The 14823-nt window shown below is 41.5% G+C and overlaps 6 protein-coding genes across 8 annotated transcripts; 2 read left to right on the forward strand and 4 right to left on the reverse strand.

Annotated features, from left to right (window-relative positions):
• Positions 1-814: 814 nt before the first annotated feature.
• Positions 815-6746, reverse strand: LOC148169675 (uncharacterized). Its single transcript, XM_088042934.1, has 7 exons — positions 6626-6746; positions 6230-6577; positions 4548-6071; positions 3005-4410; positions 2900-2954; positions 2739-2780; positions 815-2667 (listed from the first exon to the last, which is right to left on the reverse strand). The coding sequence occupies exons 1-7, from the start codon at positions 6744-6746 to the stop codon at positions 1718-1720; spliced, it is 4446 nt and encodes a 1481-aa protein (XP_087899060.1). The 3' UTR covers positions 815-1717.
• Positions 6747-6757: 11 nt separating this feature from the next.
• Positions 6758-7578, reverse strand: Tpt (tRNA 2'-phosphotransferase). The gene is made up of 3 exons (XM_088042973.1): positions 7452-7578; positions 7141-7401; positions 6758-7093 (listed from the first exon to the last, which is right to left on the reverse strand). The coding sequence occupies exons 2-3, from the start codon at positions 7399-7401 to the stop codon at positions 6758-6760; spliced, it is 597 nt and encodes a 198-aa protein (XP_087899099.1). The 5' UTR covers positions 7452-7578.
• Positions 7579-7664: 86 nt separating this feature from the next.
• Positions 7665-8881, forward strand: LOC148169677 (uncharacterized). Its single transcript, XM_088042963.1, has 3 exons — positions 7665-7911; positions 7959-8547; positions 8596-8881. Exons 1-3 carry the CDS (start codon positions 7807-7809, stop codon positions 8853-8855), a joined length of 954 nt encoding a protein of 317 aa, XP_087899089.1. The 5' UTR covers positions 7665-7806; the 3' UTR covers positions 8856-8881.
• alc (5'-AMP-activated protein kinase subunit beta-1) lies at positions 8756-9943 on the reverse strand. The gene is made up of 2 exons (XM_088042967.1): positions 9173-9943; positions 8756-9126 (listed from the first exon to the last, which is right to left on the reverse strand). Exons 1-2 carry the CDS (start codon positions 9839-9841, stop codon positions 8980-8982), a joined length of 816 nt encoding a protein of 271 aa, XP_087899093.1. The 5' UTR covers positions 9842-9943; the 3' UTR covers positions 8756-8979.
• A 192-nt stretch (positions 9944-10135) lies between these two features.
• On the forward strand, positions 10136-11797 carry LOC148169679 (serine/arginine-rich splicing factor 7-like). 3 transcript variants are annotated; one of them, XM_088042972.1, is made up of 4 exons: positions 10136-10315; positions 10363-10758; positions 10806-10988; positions 11155-11308. In XM_088042972.1, exons 2-4 carry the CDS (start codon positions 10412-10414, stop codon positions 11207-11209), a joined length of 585 nt encoding a protein of 194 aa, XP_087899098.1. In that variant the 5' UTR covers positions 10136-10315; positions 10363-10411; the 3' UTR covers positions 11210-11308. The 3 variants fall into 3 exon arrangements, with proteins under 3 accessions (XP_087899098.1, XP_087899097.1, XP_087899096.1); XM_088042971.1 differs by lacking the exon at positions 11155-11308 and adding an exon at positions 11315-11797 and having other exon boundaries at positions 10138-10307; XM_088042970.1 differs by lacking the exon at positions 11155-11308 and adding an exon at positions 11315-11797 and having other exon boundaries at positions 10139-10315.
• On the reverse strand, positions 11794-13969 carry Ccdc85 (coiled-coil domain-containing protein 85). Its single transcript, XM_088042960.1, has 4 exons — positions 13411-13969; positions 12665-13307; positions 12159-12472; positions 11794-12023 (listed from the first exon to the last, which is right to left on the reverse strand). The coding sequence occupies exons 1-4, from the start codon at positions 13642-13644 to the stop codon at positions 11979-11981; spliced, it is 1236 nt and encodes a 411-aa protein (XP_087899086.1). The 5' UTR covers positions 13645-13969; the 3' UTR covers positions 11794-11978.
• Positions 13970-14823: the final 854 nt, after the last annotated feature.

Below are 14823 nucleotides of genomic sequence, written 5' to 3' on the forward strand. Positions count from 1 at the left end.
CCCACGGCCGCCGCCGCCGTCATCGCCGCCACCAACTCTCCGCCACGCGCACTCCCCTCGGAATGGACTGCTCCGCGAACGCACCTTCGGCTCGGGTCAAAAGCACAAATAACAACAAATGTGCGTGCGAAGCACGCCGCCACCCAGAGACCCGATCACCGACGAAAGACCATCACACAAACAACACAGAGTTCCTTCACTTTCTGGAGAACGTTCACCTCGACGCCGAGACACGTGTGCGGGAACGGAAAACGAACGAGACGGAAGGACGGGATGGCGCACTGCACAACAAATGGGGCACAAGGGGGCTGTCGGGGGCCGACCAACGGGACTTTGTTAGCTTTCGCGACCGGAAAATGCGTCGCACACCCTACACAACAAGCAACATGGCAACTGTTATTGGGCGCAGGCACTGACAGCGGCATTTCCGAACACAAAAACGAAACGACGCGAAACGTCGCGAACCATTGCGGCGGGGTTCTTATTCCGAAGCGTGACACGGGGGCGCCACCTGTCAAACCACCAAAGCTCACTTCACTCGCTTCAACTTTTCCTCCGTTCAAAAAAACGCGCGAAATTAATCAAAAATTAGAAAATAACATCCAACAGTATAATTTACCAAGAATTTTATCATTTCTAAAAAATTAAAGTAATAAATATTTGGAAGGACCAAGAGAGTTTTGCCTAACCAATTTTTAGATTAAAAGAAACAAAGTATTAAAAAAATGTACTTACCTTCAGCAATTCAATAAACCCTCTTTGTTATTTAATGAATAGTTTTTAACATTAAGGATAAGAAATAATTATCACCACATCTTCTATAAAACCATTTATTGTTGTACAATTTAGTTTACAAAATAAGTCTCATATTTCTTCGTGCCGATTATGCTACTTCTCTCAAACGGAAGCCGGATAAATATCACATTTAAGTTTCTCTCGAATTGCTAAATCTATTACATTCAATTCGTACGACCCAATCAATATTTCTAATTGAGTTCGTCAAAATCCCAATATTCCGTATTTGTTCCATTAAAGTTTCATCTCGGCCGAAAAATTCATAATTTCAATTATTCAAACTGTTCGATTTTAATTGCGATTAACCTTTGCCCTTTGCAGTAATAAAATTGGGACCTCTCCCAATTTTAGGTTTTGACATCCGCACATGACCAGGTCAAAATAAAACTGAATTAATTTTCCTTCTAATATAAAAACCGAAATTTCCCAAAACAAACGAAATAGATGTGTAATTGAAAGATGTTACGTCACGCCGCCCACAATTTCCGCATATTTTTTTTCAATTGATAAAGCTCCATATTAACACTTTGGTTAAAAATACTTATCGAATCATCGAAATTGTTCAGTGACGAGTTAACAGGATGTCAGTCTCAGCCTGGAAAAGAGATCGCGAAGGCTGTCTGGTTTCCTTGCACGCCAGACAAGCTCTCTAAAAGATCAATACTTAATTTGAAGCGACTGCGTTCTTAGACGGACAATGTTCTTTGCCTACCTCAAGCCAGCATTTATACGGCTTCAAAAATTACGCAATAACCAAGCGAAGAAAACAAACATAAAGCATACACTTGTTTATTAATTTTTTGTCAACAGTTTTGTAACAAACTATTCTAGCCTTAACATAAACATGCACATGGAATTGCCAAACTCAAGTTTTTATTTCAAATATACCCACTGTCACGTATAGGAACTTAATCCAAAGCACTTAATATCTAGGGCCGAAACGACCTCTACCTCGAAACGGTTGCGCAAAGTCTGTAAAGTTTCCTTCGTGTTCTCGAAACTGGTGGAGACGAGACATGTGTCCTTCCTCTTGCATAAAGTGTCGACCTGGCAATCGCATGACTGGTCTTTGAGGTCCTCCATATCTTTGTCCGAAATTTTCTTGCGGTTCCTCGTAGTATTCTTCAAACTCTTCGTTTTCATAGTCGTATTCATAGTAGTTTGGCTGGCGATCTCTGAGAGTTTTCCTAAAGCTGCCCCTTGTTTTGAAGGGTGCAGGTTTCGGTTTTTCCTTCTTTACCGAATTGGGGGTGGATGGAGATTCTACTCTGCTCTCACTGTTTTCAGGAATTAGAGAACCTTTAATTTCTGTCTCTTCCTTTTCCTTGCTCATTCCTAGTAACTGTGCGGGTGTCATATAGGCTATAGAGTCATTCTTTGCAAGTCCCTTGTTAGGCACCAGCTCCTCCTCGTTAACTTGTATGGCTATATTAACAGTCTCCTTGCCTTCAGACTGAGATCCCACATCAGCGAATGTTTTTGCTTTCCTTCGTTTACACTCTTCACATTCACGCTTCAGATCCTTCTTGGCGTTTAGTATCGAAGCTTTTAGAGTTAAACCGGACATTTCCTCATCAGCGAAAGAACTGTTTGATTTCTCCAATTCCAACCCTCCACTCAAGTCTAAACTCTCTTTCAAAACACCTAACTTTTTTAGAATGTTATCAAGAGCTAAAGCAAATCCATCCACTTCTTCTGTTGTCTTCGCCGGTGAGGTGAATTGAAAACGCACTACTGGTATCCTCCGTAATGGTGATTGATTTTTAACGTCAATTTTGTTCTTTGCTTCTGTAGATGGTCGCACTAAGAGCCTCCCGCTGAACTTGCGGTCATCACTCATTGATTTGATTGCATCTTGGCAGCGAGATATTACTGCAAGCAGCAATTCGGTGATTTTCGATTCCGATATTTTATACAATACATGATCACAAAGAGGTACTTACCCTTGATTTTCTTCTGGAGATGTTCAGGACTTGATGATTGAGCTAACAATGAAACATGAGGTTAATATTAAATGAATTACTACCAACTACTTGTTGTGAAATCAAAGAGCCGCTCGGCTGAACAAAAACCTTCACAAAAAGTAGTTATTTAGAAAACGTACCTTCAGACTTAAGGATCAAAAAATCGGAAAGCGAAATCTTCTTGTCAGCATACAGCTAAAAAAAACTCCACAGTTACAACAGAATAACAAAAAGCGACTCATTACTTTATCAGGGTCGTCCGTTTCCATTTCCATTTTCTTTTCCTCTGCGTTTAATTTGAACGCAATCTCGGTTAAGAATTTCGTAGTTGGGGAGACTACAGTACTAGATAATAGAGCAGGTACCGCCAACTGCGTGGAGGCCTGTACCGGTTGTACATGCGACACCTGCATCGGGACTACATTACCTGCATTACCCATCATATTAAAACTTGGATTTATAACATTCGGTCGATTCATATACGCATCACCAATAAAGAAGTTCTGATCGTACTGTTGCAAAGAAGCCGCTGGACTCGGAAAATATTGTGAAGGGGCAGGAACGGGGGCAGGAATCGGATGTGGCACTACATTAGAATACATAGGATAACCTGGAGATGTAGCAACAGGCAATGGAGTTCGCGTCTCGTTTAGTTTATCGCGGATTTCCTCCAGGAACGTTTTTTTCTTCTTCTCTTCGTATTTTTTTGATTTTGAGTGACGATGGGAAGAGTCTCGTGACCTAGAGCGCGTTCTTTTCCGAGAGGACCGTATCCACATTTCGCGATCTGAGAGATTCGAGTCCACACTAGAAGTACGTTTTCGAGGACGATAGATCGGCTCTCGAGGTCTCGTTCGATATGAAGAAGGACTAGGGGAATACCGCGAAGGCTTCCGTTCCCTGCTATTGCTTCTTCTTATAAACCTTTTTTCTCTGACTAGTTTCACGTCTCGTGTTCTTTCAGAACTACCACCAGAACGGCGCTTTTCTTTATCTTTTAAAATAGTACTAAGATCAGTCTCCATCTCCATTCCCGGTGGTACCAAACCTGTTTCAACTATTCTCAACTTGTCGTTCACTATTTTCTGTTCTCTGTCTTTAGCACACTTAAGTTTATCTTTGTTAATGTCTCTTTTGGTTTTTTCGGGATCGCGGCGATCACTTACACGAACCTCTCGGGATCTCGACCGTTTCCTGCTGTGAGAATTCGATCTCCCGTGACGTTTGGGGGATTTAGACCTCGATCGGTACTTTTTCGAGCGCTTTTCCGGACTTTTATCGACAAATCTAATGGGTGAATGGTCCCTTTTATCTGTTTGGGACGATTCACTCGCATCGTCAACCACTGATTCTAGCAGTTTGTCTTCGTCCCACGCATCGACGATATCCAAACCATCCATGAAATCTTCATTGGAAAAATCATCGAAAAAGTCCGCCGGGATATCTTCTTCCTCTTCTTCGATATTTTCTTCGTCGGCTTTTGATGTTTCATCATTTTTGTCGCCTTCGTTTGTTTCAACGTCACCCGCACCTTGATTCGGTGTCGCGTTGGTTTTCTTACCTGTGATAACCTCATCGTTGCTATCTTCGCTTATCTTATCATGCTTCTGAATCATATTTTGTTCAATTAGATTTGGTAACGACAGTTTATCTGAAAAAACGATAAGATCATAACACATTTGTCACAGACATATTTGACAGGACTTGACAGGACATTTGGGGGGAAACTAAAATCCCTGTGAATCCCGCGAAACACTTTTAAAACGCAGCTTAAAAAGCAAAATTTACCTGCATCTATCTCCAAGGAAACTGCATCGTCACCCCCGTATGACTTAATTTCCAGGAACTTTTTCAATTTCACGTAAAAAAAGTGGCCGGCATGCAAGAAATTCTTGCACTTCTTGCTGCGACTAACAAGGGTGAATTGGACTATGTCCTCTTCAAAGCTTACATACACTGTGACGTGAATTAGTAATGCCTGGGGTAAATATTTGGCGATGCATTTAGTCGCAGCGATTTCTTTATCGAGTTCACCGATGTTGGGAGGCAACTGCGTCAACAAATTCTTCAAAATATTCGTTCTTCCGTCCCAAATGTTCAATTCGCTTTTACATGTGTAAATTGTCATATCTTGGTCCGTTGCCTCTGAAATGTCCATGCTCAAGACATCGGTCAAAACTTTAGATGTCAAATCTTTAATGCTCTGTTTCCACTGGTCTTTCTCCGCGTTTTCCGGTTTCTCGAAATGAAAAGTGTAGTCAAAATCTTGTTCTTGCGTTAAAACTTTGTACAGCAGATCGCTGGTGCCTTCTTCCATCAATTTTAGCGAGTTTCTGCACATTTGGACAAATTTTCCTGCGCAGCTCAGTGGTACGGAAGTTGAAACACTGCGAGAATGTTCAAACGGGTCCTGTATGCAGATTCCCGCGTTCATTACGAAGTCTTGTTTGTTGTTTACAAACTCTCGATAACCACTAGGGAGGTCATACGGTTTCAAAAAACAGATCTTATCAATGCTGGTACCCAAATACGGCGAAATGACTTTGGAACTGTAGTCAAAATTACTATAAAATTTGAAGAAACCGACCACCAGATTCGGCATCAACTCGTTTCGAAGGGATGGGCTTGAGAACCCCCGAAGCTCGAAAGAACAGTTCCAACCCTCCACCAAGTTGGGGGCTATATTTTCCTGCAAGTCTTTAACGGAGGGTATGTTGTAGGGTTCGTGTTGAAGGTAAAAAATTACCAGCATATACAGTGCGTAACTTGAGAAAAAGTTCACTTTCTTAAGATCGTAACAGTCGGCCCAAAATTTGATCAAAATCATTAGAGGGCGCATTTTCTCGTCGAGACTCAGATAATATCTTATCAACTGACTGTTGCACACAGATAGTTTGTTTCTTATGTTTAGATCGCAACATATTTGTGTCTTTGTGTGGATACATTTGATAATTGGAATTTTTGCTCCTGAGATGAGGAGGACGTCACAGAATTTCCGACATTTGAATATCAAATTTCGGATTAATCTCAGAGTGGCTACTTCGGGGCGTTTTGATTCACGTACGTTAGCTATGTACACATCTAAATCGCTTCCTTGTACATCAAGACCTGTTACACTTGATCCAAAAAAATAGATGCTATTAAGGGGGAACATGGCACTTAGAGCGTTGGTGAGGTCGTCTTGGATTAGTTTTTTCTTTTTTTCGTTTTCGACAAGATCGATTTGAAGTTTTTTCTGTAAAAGTAAGACCTGTTCGGGGAAGGTGAACGCTCCTTTTAGGGTTTCTAAGATGGCTTGTTTGGAGTCAAAATCTGTTGAAAAGACAATGTTGGACCATAAATGCGTTTTGGGTAGTTTTCATGGGATTTAGAAAGCTGTAGTGATAACAATAGATAAAGGAGTTTTCATTGGGGTCATTAGAGGTCTTCTCAAGGGGGTAGTAATGGAAAATTCTCCAAAAATCTCTTACCATTGACTGGCTGCTTATTGAGTGGCTGCTTGTTAACTGGCTGCTTGTTGACCGGCCGCTTGTGCTCTGATGGTCGCTGGTACTCATTGCTATTCTGCGGACCAACATTATTCTTCTGATTCATTTGAAAAGGAGGAGTTTCTGTGACTTCCTCCCAAGTCACTTTCATCTCACTATTAAAAAGTTTATGGTCTTTGTATATAATTTTTGAGTGTGCTCTCTTATCAAGGAAGCAATACTCAATAGCAACCTTATCATCATCTTGAATATTAACTTTTTTGCTACCAATGTTACCAAAGCGTGCAAAATACCTATGAATGTCATCCAGTCTATCAGCATCAAAAGGTCCTGAAAATTATAAAATTACAACAAGTTATACACAAAGACATAGAGTACCAGTCACTGTAATTTTCTTGGGAGTATAGTGCATGTGTTTCTTTCCAGCAACATGAATGTGCCACACGTTTCCCAAAACGCGCTTTTTGCAGATTTTACAATCGATAAATGGTTTGTACATTTTGGAGATTCTTATTTAGTAACGATTTTAAGGAAGTACTTCGATTCTAGAATCCCGTTGGCATTTCCAGGACTCAAAATAACGCCGTTTGCAGACGTAAAAAACTGAATACCATCAGTTAAAGCTTTCTCTAGATCTACATAAATAAAAACTTCAGCATTTCCTCTCATACCACTAATCACATTCTTGTTCTTAGGCAAACCATGCGTGAAATGAATGTGATTTCTACTCATGCGACTCAGTCCTGTCCGTTTTATCGCCTCCAAGTTGCACAAGTAAGTACCATGAATAACATATGGAACAGCCTGTGGGTTTGTTAGAGGAATAAGCTCAAGGTCCCTCACAACCTACAAAGATTTTTTCACGCTCAAATTCGACGTGCCAAGTAACATACCGTGAGAGAATGCCCCTGATTTGCTCTTATCTCCAAGAGATCATTCTTTTCTTGAAGAAAAAATCTCTGCTTGTCATTTGTGGTAACCACCCGCTTTATATCATCAAGTGTGTACTTTCCTTTAATTTGTTTGTGGTTGAGTATATCTGAGACTGCGATAAATCCCTCAGGGGACACTGTTAGGCCTTCTTTAGCAGCAGCGTGGCGCAGAAGCCAAGATAACGTCTTGCTCAAAATAACGTCACTTTTGTTTTTTGACATCTAGAAGTAGCTGCTGTGATTAAAATTGTAAAAAAATGAGGGAAACTCACGGAATTTGTGTAAGTCGGTAAAAACACGGCTTGTGGAATAATAAATCAGACCTGTGATATCACCAATTATAGATAACTTCGTCAAGTTGGTAGAACGTTTGAAGGTCGGAACAGGGAATTTCTTTAAACGAGTTGAAATAATGTTTAATCAAGGGCCCAACCTTATATTCGACTTTATTACAAGAAAAAAGCACAGAATGATGTTTAATGAATACAACATTCGAGTTTCAACGTCATTTTTTTTTGTTTTTCTCTGAAAACTTGATACAAGTTCAGGTTGGCACCCCTTCTAGTCACCCTAAACTGTCAATGTCACTTCTTTTTGTCACTATTTTGTTTTGCTTATTTAAATAAAATGGAAAAAGTTTGTAGAACGTGTTTGCGGGTCCCCACTAACTTAACCCCGCTTTACACGGACTCTGCTTTAGTTAATAAGATCGAGACAATCGCTTCCATTGAGGTATGTTTTCTGTTTTTTTCACGAGATAATAATTTCATGTTTCCTAGCTCGTCAACAGCGCCAATTATCCTTCGAATATCTGCCAAGAATGCGTCGCAAATGTTAATCTCCTTTACAATTTCCGTAAAGTTATACTCAACAGTGATAAAGAGCTTAAAGAATGTAGTTTTACCCGTCAGAAAACAAGCGAACCTTCCGAGACAAATGAGGTTGAAATTGAAGAAGAGATTAAGATTGAAAACCAGAGAATAATAGATCATGATGACGAAGAAACAAGCGACCTGACAGAAACTGTGAAAAAAACAATAGCTCAGTTGACAGCTGCAAAGTGTGGGATCTGTGACCAAACATTCTCGTCACGGTTCAAATTGTACTGCCATAAAAGGACCATGCATGTTAATCTAGGAGTTTGTAATGTTTGTGGAATGGTGATAAGGTCTGATAATTTAAGGCGGCACATACAGGGACATTTGGCGCAACCTGTAGATTGCAAAGAGTGTGGAAAGGTTTTTAAGAATCCAGAGTCTCTAAGAGGGCACATGTTGATCCATAAAGGCTTGATTTACACTTGTGAGAAATGTGGAAGGATTTTTAAAGTCAAGTCAGAGTATAAGAGACATTTAAAAATTCACAGTGGTTTGTACCTCTGAGTAAATACGACCAAGTTTGAATTCATTGTTTCAGATCCTAATGTGGGCAAAGTGATGTGTACCATCTGCGGAAAAAGAGTTCGGGATATGAAAAAACACATGCACAGCCACACAGGAGAGCGGCCATACTCGTGTGCTTTCTGTCTGAAGGGTTTCACTAGCACCTATTCGCTAAAAGTGCATACAAGACAACATACAAATGAAAAACCATTTATTTGCGAATATTGTCCAATGGCATTTCCACAAAAAGTCTCGCTTGTTACGCATATAAAATCAAAACACAACGTGACCTAATTAAAATAGATTTCTACGTTCAATAACATTTTTTTTTAATTTTTTATGTACACATTTATCACAAGTTAATGAAGCAAAAGAAACAAGACAACCCTAAGAAAAAAAATATAAATATAGTATCGTTTTATATTGGTTTGTAGAGAAGAGTAGTGACGTATTTTTTGCGGTACCGATGGGTCGCACTGAGTACCATGACACCGTCTTTAATGGATAAGGCATAAAGATGATTCAACATCACATGGTTTGGTTCAGGTAGAAGTGTGGGCTCACACTGCAAAAATCTCGTACCATTTTATTATTTAAATATTTTTACTTACCGAAAGTGGCGTGTCTTTGTTCAAAATGACTTGCAACAAATGTGGAGGTAGAATGGGAGGCCCTGTTACCTTCTCCCAAGGTTTGTTGGCTGGTATTTCCTGGCAGAACTCTTTCTGACTGTTGTCTGCACTGTTAACAGTCTCGCTGTCTTTATCTAGTGCTTGAAACACCTCAAAATCTGACTTCTTTACAGTGATCATGTTATTTTTGACTCCACTGTCAAGCTCCACAGTTTTATTCCCAGGATCATTCCTCCACTCGCCATCTACATAAAACTTGTATTGGTGCTCACCTTCAGGTAGATCAATTATCGTGACAAAATCTCCGTGACTCTTGACCATGGGAATAGTTTTCCACTCGTTGAATGTCCCACTGACATAAACGTCCTTTCCGCCACCTTCCCATCTAAATACTGTTGGAGTTTTATCACTGGTGTTGACTTTGGTCCCCTCTGACACAGTATTGGAACGTGGCCGATGCTCGTATTCTACCATCGCAGGACGTGTGAAATACGGCTCTTCGTCGTCTTGAGAGCTCTGAAATACCAATTTGTTCTCGGGCTTCTTGTCAAAGACGAACGCTTGGCCTTCTTTGCTTGGAGATGACGGGACTATTTCGCCAGGTTTGGGACGTTCGCGGGGCGCCCCGCCGCTGCCTGCGTTACCCATTTTATCGATTAATAACGATTAACACATTTATTTACAACGCATTGGGCTGTCTTGACAGCTGACGTTGACAGCTGCAAGCACTACAAGGTTGGCAGTGGCTACAGTGACAACACACACAAGCACTTGTAGCCACTATTTTCTTCTAATTTGATTATTTTTTTTCGGGGACAGAGTTTGGGCACAGTTTTGGATTCAGCATGAAAAGACAAATTTTCTGACAAGTGACTATAGCAGCGAACGCAGCGTGATTATGGTGGGGCTGTCTTGACAACTGACGTTGACAGAGCAAGGTTGGCAGTGGCTATGGCAACGTTTGTTTATGAGTGACGTAATTGTAGGCACTGCTTTTTTGGGGTTTTTCAAGGATTGTAAGTACGTGGCGTCGGTTTCAGCGTCGCCCCAAAGTCCCTACGTGATTGTAATACTAAATCAATAGAAGAAAAGTGTTTTGAGAAGCCTTTTATCAGTATTACAGTAAGTGAAGGAGGATTCAGTGGTTTAATCTGAGGCGGCCATTTTAGGTACGCCGCAAACAATTTCTTGTTATCATTCCTGTGGTAAAAATTGGAAATGCGGGACAACGACCAGGAAAAATCCCAATCGCCAGACCTGGAAAATAAAAGGCGAAGCCGCAGTTCCTCGAACAGTAGTAAGAATAGCAACAAAAGTAAACAGAGTCGTTCGAGCTATTCCAAGTCGCGCTCCAGATCTAGGAGCAGGAGCAGCGAACCAGATGGTTACAGGCTTCACATTGCGGATATAGGAGATGACGTTCGAAAATCTGACTTAGAAAAGGTGTTTTCCCCTTTTGGGGAGCTCAAAGAAGTCTGGATGACAAACAGTACACCATGTTTTGGTTTTGCTGTGTTCAAGGATAAAAAAGCAGCTAATGCGGCGCTGAAAGCCACCGACGGAATGTAAGAGTGAGTCCAACTGGTTCGTTTTGTAATTGAAAAGGTTTTAGAGAAGTGGCAGGCAGCAGGATACGGGTGACTCATGCTAGACCCAGAACCCGGGGCTCAGGGAGACGATTTTTCAATAGTAATATGAGGTGCTACCAATGTGGTTATTCGGGACATTTCTATAGAGATTGCCCAGAGTTGAACGGCGGTGGAGGAGATAAGAGAGACCGCGACCGGGATTCACGGTAAAGTTTATTTTGTTTGATTACGGGACAAAGCAGGAATTGGGTGCGTGTGTTGCACCAGCTTTAGGGTATTTGTGTGAAGATGCTTTGTCTCGTGATAGCCTTTCTGTTTCCTTCGAAGTGCACCAAAATTTTTTTACCTAATTGTTGTTTTGTGATTTGTCAGGCACATGGTATTAATTTATATGGTTTGGTTAAGCATATTATATGGATTTGTTTGATGGGTGTCCATATATGCCACTTGGTGACTTGGTGTGGAACTGACATAGCTTTTTGGCCCTGTATGAGTCAGAGTATGGTGCTCATTATGGTATCAATATTTTTAGTTACGATTCACGCTACGATCGGTCTAGACGCAACAGAGACCGAGACCGTGACTACTACGAGAGGGACTATGGTCGAAGACACCAAAGGTCGAGGAGATACGACGACTACCGCAGGAGCAGTCGCAGACATCGTTACTAATTACGATAAAAGGGTATACATAATTTTGCATTTCCATTTGTGTGCGTTTTAAAATGGGTGTTGTTGCTTTCATCCACAGATCATGGTTTTGTTTTTATTTGAAGGTATGATTGCGTATCTTGTTATTGTGTTTTATTTTAAAGATCCTAGTTTTGTTGTAACACTTTCAAGGATTTATATGTCATTTGAAAATAAAAGATGTATTATAAGAAAACAAAAAAAAACATACCTCCCCATCTCTTCATGTCACGTTTCACCGACTGATTGAAGGCCAACGTTAAGTAGTACAAACAAACTGTTTTGACAAAGATCTAAATATAAAACAATTAACGAATCACTCACGATTTACGTCATATTTTTTATTTAAAAATCTGTACAAAAATAACAATGCTTACAACCACACTAACTTAGCGCCTATATGTTAAAAATAAATAGATACTTTAAAATAATACTCTGAAGACACTTAATTCGATGTAGAACGTCAATGGCAAGACGTTTGTACTTTTCAAGAGTGGCAAGAGAGACTTATCGGCGCGAAGATGGAGCTTCCTCCAGTTTGCGCCAAACAACCTGAAACAGCGTCTTATTAATATCACACCTTTCCATTTGATCCCTATATTATTTTCAGAAAGTATCCGAGTTTTATGACCCTGATGACCAAGTTTTATCGACAAGAAATAAACTAGACCCTCCCCAGGCACTTACGTTGCACATTTCCCTGACAAGGGCTTTTTCTCCGTCATCCATATCCTGAGAAGTACTGTCAGACATATTTTCCGCCCTTTCAGGCATCCTTCCTTCTCTCTCGAGTTGTTCTCGCACTTCGAGAACTTGGAGAGCTCGTACCACAGCTTCAGGCCGTCCACTCAAGACCCCAACACCGGAATCTGGTGGAATGGCCAAACTAGAGTCGCCTGTCGTCGTCGCAATCTGGTTGATCTTATGTGTCAGAGCTCGTTTGTCTTCTTCAAGTTGTTTGACACGTTGCTCTAGATTCCTCACATATTGCATGATTTGATCTGAAAAAAAAAACTCGTGCAATATGGAAACAAGAAATTTGTGTTGTTTTTACACGGAATTGAGAGTGGAACTTCCGGTGTAATCGTGGGAGCGCCGTAATTACAAATGCAGTGAGAAAACAAGTCGTTCCCACAGGAGTAAGCCACGTGTGAAAGTGATTTTATATAGTGTGATTAAAAAAAATATCTCACCGTTGAACGTATTCCGTTGCCGCGCCAAGTTCTCGTGTAGAATTCTTTCCCGACTCGCCGACCGCCTAGGAGGATTTCCTCCCGTGGTGAACTGCTGCGGCACCGCAGGTTCATCGGCGTTGGTGCTGGAACTTGACCCATCGCCATCATCTCGCAAATTTCCACTTGGCGCACTTCCACACGCTGCACAAATTGAATTCCCTCCTCTCTCCTCATCCAGATACAAACACAACTCTTTCAATTCAAGATTGTCCTTAATCAACTCTTGTTGTTTATTGTCCAATTCGCGTAATTTACTTTGATATGCTGACACTTCCTGGCGCATCACGCTAGCAGTGTAACGACCGAAACGTTGCCATTCGCGTGCCAGCTTCCGCCCTTTCTGACGATCATCGTCGAGGAAGCAACACAGGTCACGGAGCTCCTGGTTATCATCAGCGAGGCGCTGATTTGCTTCTTTCAGTGCCCGCAATTCGCCCAGAATACCTTGCATGTGCCGGTTCGGGTCGACCATGCGAGGGTCGTCTGGTTTACGGACAAATTTTAACATTTCTGGGCGGAGAAACTCGTCGTCGTAACGAATTGGGGGGCGGTGCTGCACCTGCGGGATACCCGGCTCGTCAAGGGGACGGGGCTGGTGTACCTGGGAGAAAGTCCAAGTTGAAAAAAAAAAGAACTTGGATAATGTCTGTTTATAAATTCCGGACCTGCCATCGCCTGGGGGGTAAACATCGTACGCCACTCACCTGCACTTGCGTTACGGTACGCTCAGGGTAGTACGGATAGGGCTTTCCAGCCTGGGGCACCCTCACGTTCTCGGGAAGCTTGGGCGCGGGGTACTGCTTGGCATCCTTCGGATGATGCTTAAGAATGCCTTGGCCGCCTGTTGGCGGCAGCGGCGGCGGTTGATATCGCGGTGGTGCAGAAGTGGCCGAATCCGCTGGTGGCTTAAATACGAACGGCTGTTTCTTATTGGACATGTTTACAACATGTCACCTTAACCTCTTATCGCGAACTGTGCATACTCCGCTGGCTTTTAACTCGATGTAGGTCACCTAAGTGGCGCACTCACATATTGGACACAAATTCAAGACGGAAGATTTCCACTAGTAGCTTTAATCAGTGGTCAAGAGGGTTTAATGAGGGTATTCACTTCACTTGGGCACTTGTAACGAAAGAATTTTGTGAAATAGTGAAGGTACTGCGCGTCTGGTACTCAACATGGCCGATGGTACTGACTCGACTCGAACAGACGTCAACACTGCCAAGTAAACGGAGTGGGTATGGTATGAGCTGGGGCCTGGCCCAACACGAATTCCACACCGAGAGTCGATTTGACCTCAAAACTTTGCAGATAGATACGGGGAGACGATGATGGCATTCTTTGAGGAAGTGTGGTATTTTTCACAAGGCGACTGAAAGTGGATACTGGGAATGTTAATGGTTTCGGGGAATTAGATATCGGTTTCCATTTCAAGAGTCTGGAAATGTCTTTGATTACCACCGTGAAGACGTGGTACTAATTAGGGAAAGGAATCATGTAAATTCTGCGTTTTGTTTTCATTTAGAAAGCCAAATTTCCATTTAACGTTAATAAAAGATCTGAATTTTAATAAAAAGTATCGTCATATCTTGAGCCAAAAAATTCAGCATTGTGGTCCTGTGATAGTGATTTATGTAATAAAGGTCATTAGACTAAAATGTTGCGTTTTTTTTTAATTCCCTAACTAACCATTTCACTGTGATGTTTTCAATTCTTAATTTCTTCCGCCGTGTGAACAAAAAGCGTAGACAGATTTTTTTTTGAAACAACAAAGACTAAAACGAAACTTTTTTAATTACGGTTATGCAACCAACAAAACATTTTCCCCCGGTAATAAATCCACCCCCGAAATTTTTGCGACTAAGCAATAACCCCATGCAGCCCCTCTTTGATCAACGTGGCGCACACCCGGATGAATCCAAATGAGTCTCGTAATTCAGAGCAGTAAAATTTTAGACTTGGGAGCTGTTTTGTCGAATTCTTAATGCGCCCAATCGATTCATCGGTATTTCCGTATTGTCTCGTCCCAAGTTCGTTCTTCATTGTTGTTTTAATCATTCGCAAAACGCGATCATTTTGTATGATTGCAGTAAATCCTCGGAGTTTTCTCGATGCA

Source organism: Gnatocerus cornutus, chromosome 8, assembly GCF_029298725.1.
Source record: "Gnatocerus cornutus isolate USDA-ARS CGAHR chromosome 8, icGnaCorn1.1, whole genome shotgun sequence".
Taxonomy (NCBI): Eukaryota; Metazoa; Arthropoda; class Insecta; order Coleoptera; family Tenebrionidae; genus Gnatocerus; species Gnatocerus cornutus.

What these genes read in the sequence shown, in the direction of transcription:
- Ccdc85 (XM_088042960.1), bottom strand. Translation starts at nt 13,644, where the DNA reads ATGTCCAATAAGAAACAGCCGTTCGTATTTAAGCCACCAGCGGATTCG. An exon ending in GCAACGGAATACGTTCAACG is followed by an intron (nt 12,473 to 12,664) that starts GTGAGATATTTT and finishes TTTTTTTTTCAG; the next exon opens with ATCAAATCATGCAATATGTG. An exon ending in TTGTCAGGGAAATGTGCAAC is followed by an intron (nt 12,024 to 12,158) that starts GTAAGTGCCTGG and finishes ACGCTGTTTCAG; the next exon opens with GTTGTTTGGCGCAAACTGGA.
- LOC148169679 (XM_088042971.1), top strand. Translation starts at nt 10,412, where the DNA reads ATGCGGGACAACGACCAGGAAAAATCCCAATCGCCAGACCTGGAAAAT. An exon ending in CTGAAAGCCACCGACGGAAT is followed by an intron (nt 10,759 to 10,805) that starts GTAAGAGTGAGT and finishes AAAAGGTTTTAG; the next exon opens with AGAAGTGGCAGGCAGCAGGA. An exon ending in GACCGCGACCGGGATTCACG is followed by an intron (nt 10,989 to 11,314) that starts GTAAAGTTTATT and finishes CAATATTTTTAG; the next exon opens with TTACGATTCACGCTACGATC.
- alc (XM_088042967.1), bottom strand. Translation starts at nt 9,841, where the DNA reads ATGGGTAACGCAGGCAGCGGCGGGGCGCCCCGCGAACGTCCCAAACCT. An exon ending in ACAAAGACACGCCACTTTCG is followed by an intron (nt 9,127 to 9,172) that starts GTAAGTAAAAAT and finishes AGATTTTTGCAG; the next exon opens with TGTGAGCCCACACTTCTACC.
- LOC148169675 (XM_088042934.1), bottom strand. Translation starts at nt 6,746, where the DNA reads ATGTACAAACCATTTATCGATTGTAAAATCTGCAAAAAGCGCGTTTTG. An exon ending in TTTGATCCTTAAGTCTGAAG is followed by an intron (nt 2,781 to 2,899) that starts GTACGTTTTCTA and finishes TTTCATTGTTAG; the next exon opens with CTCAATCATCAAGTCCTGAA. An exon ending in TCTCCAGAAGAAAATCAAGG is followed by an intron (nt 2,668 to 2,738) that starts GTAAGTACCTCT and finishes TGCTGCTTGCAG; the next exon opens with TAATATCTCGCTGCCAAGAT.
- LOC148169677 (XM_088042963.1), top strand. Translation starts at nt 7,807, where the DNA reads ATGGAAAAAGTTTGTAGAACGTGTTTGCGGGTCCCCACTAACTTAACC. An exon ending in AGACAATCGCTTCCATTGAG is followed by an intron (nt 7,912 to 7,958) that starts GTATGTTTTCTG and finishes CATGTTTCCTAG; the next exon opens with CTCGTCAACAGCGCCAATTA. An exon ending in ACATTTAAAAATTCACAGTG is followed by an intron (nt 8,548 to 8,595) that starts GTTTGTACCTCT and finishes TCATTGTTTCAG; the next exon opens with ATCCTAATGTGGGCAAAGTG.
- Tpt (XM_088042973.1), bottom strand. Translation starts at nt 7,401, where the DNA reads ATGTCAAAAAACAAAAGTGACGTTATTTTGAGCAAGACGTTATCTTGG. An exon ending in ATCAGGGGCATTCTCTCACG is followed by an intron (nt 7,094 to 7,140) that starts GTATGTTACTTG and finishes AAATCTTTGTAG; the next exon opens with GTTGTGAGGGACCTTGAGCT.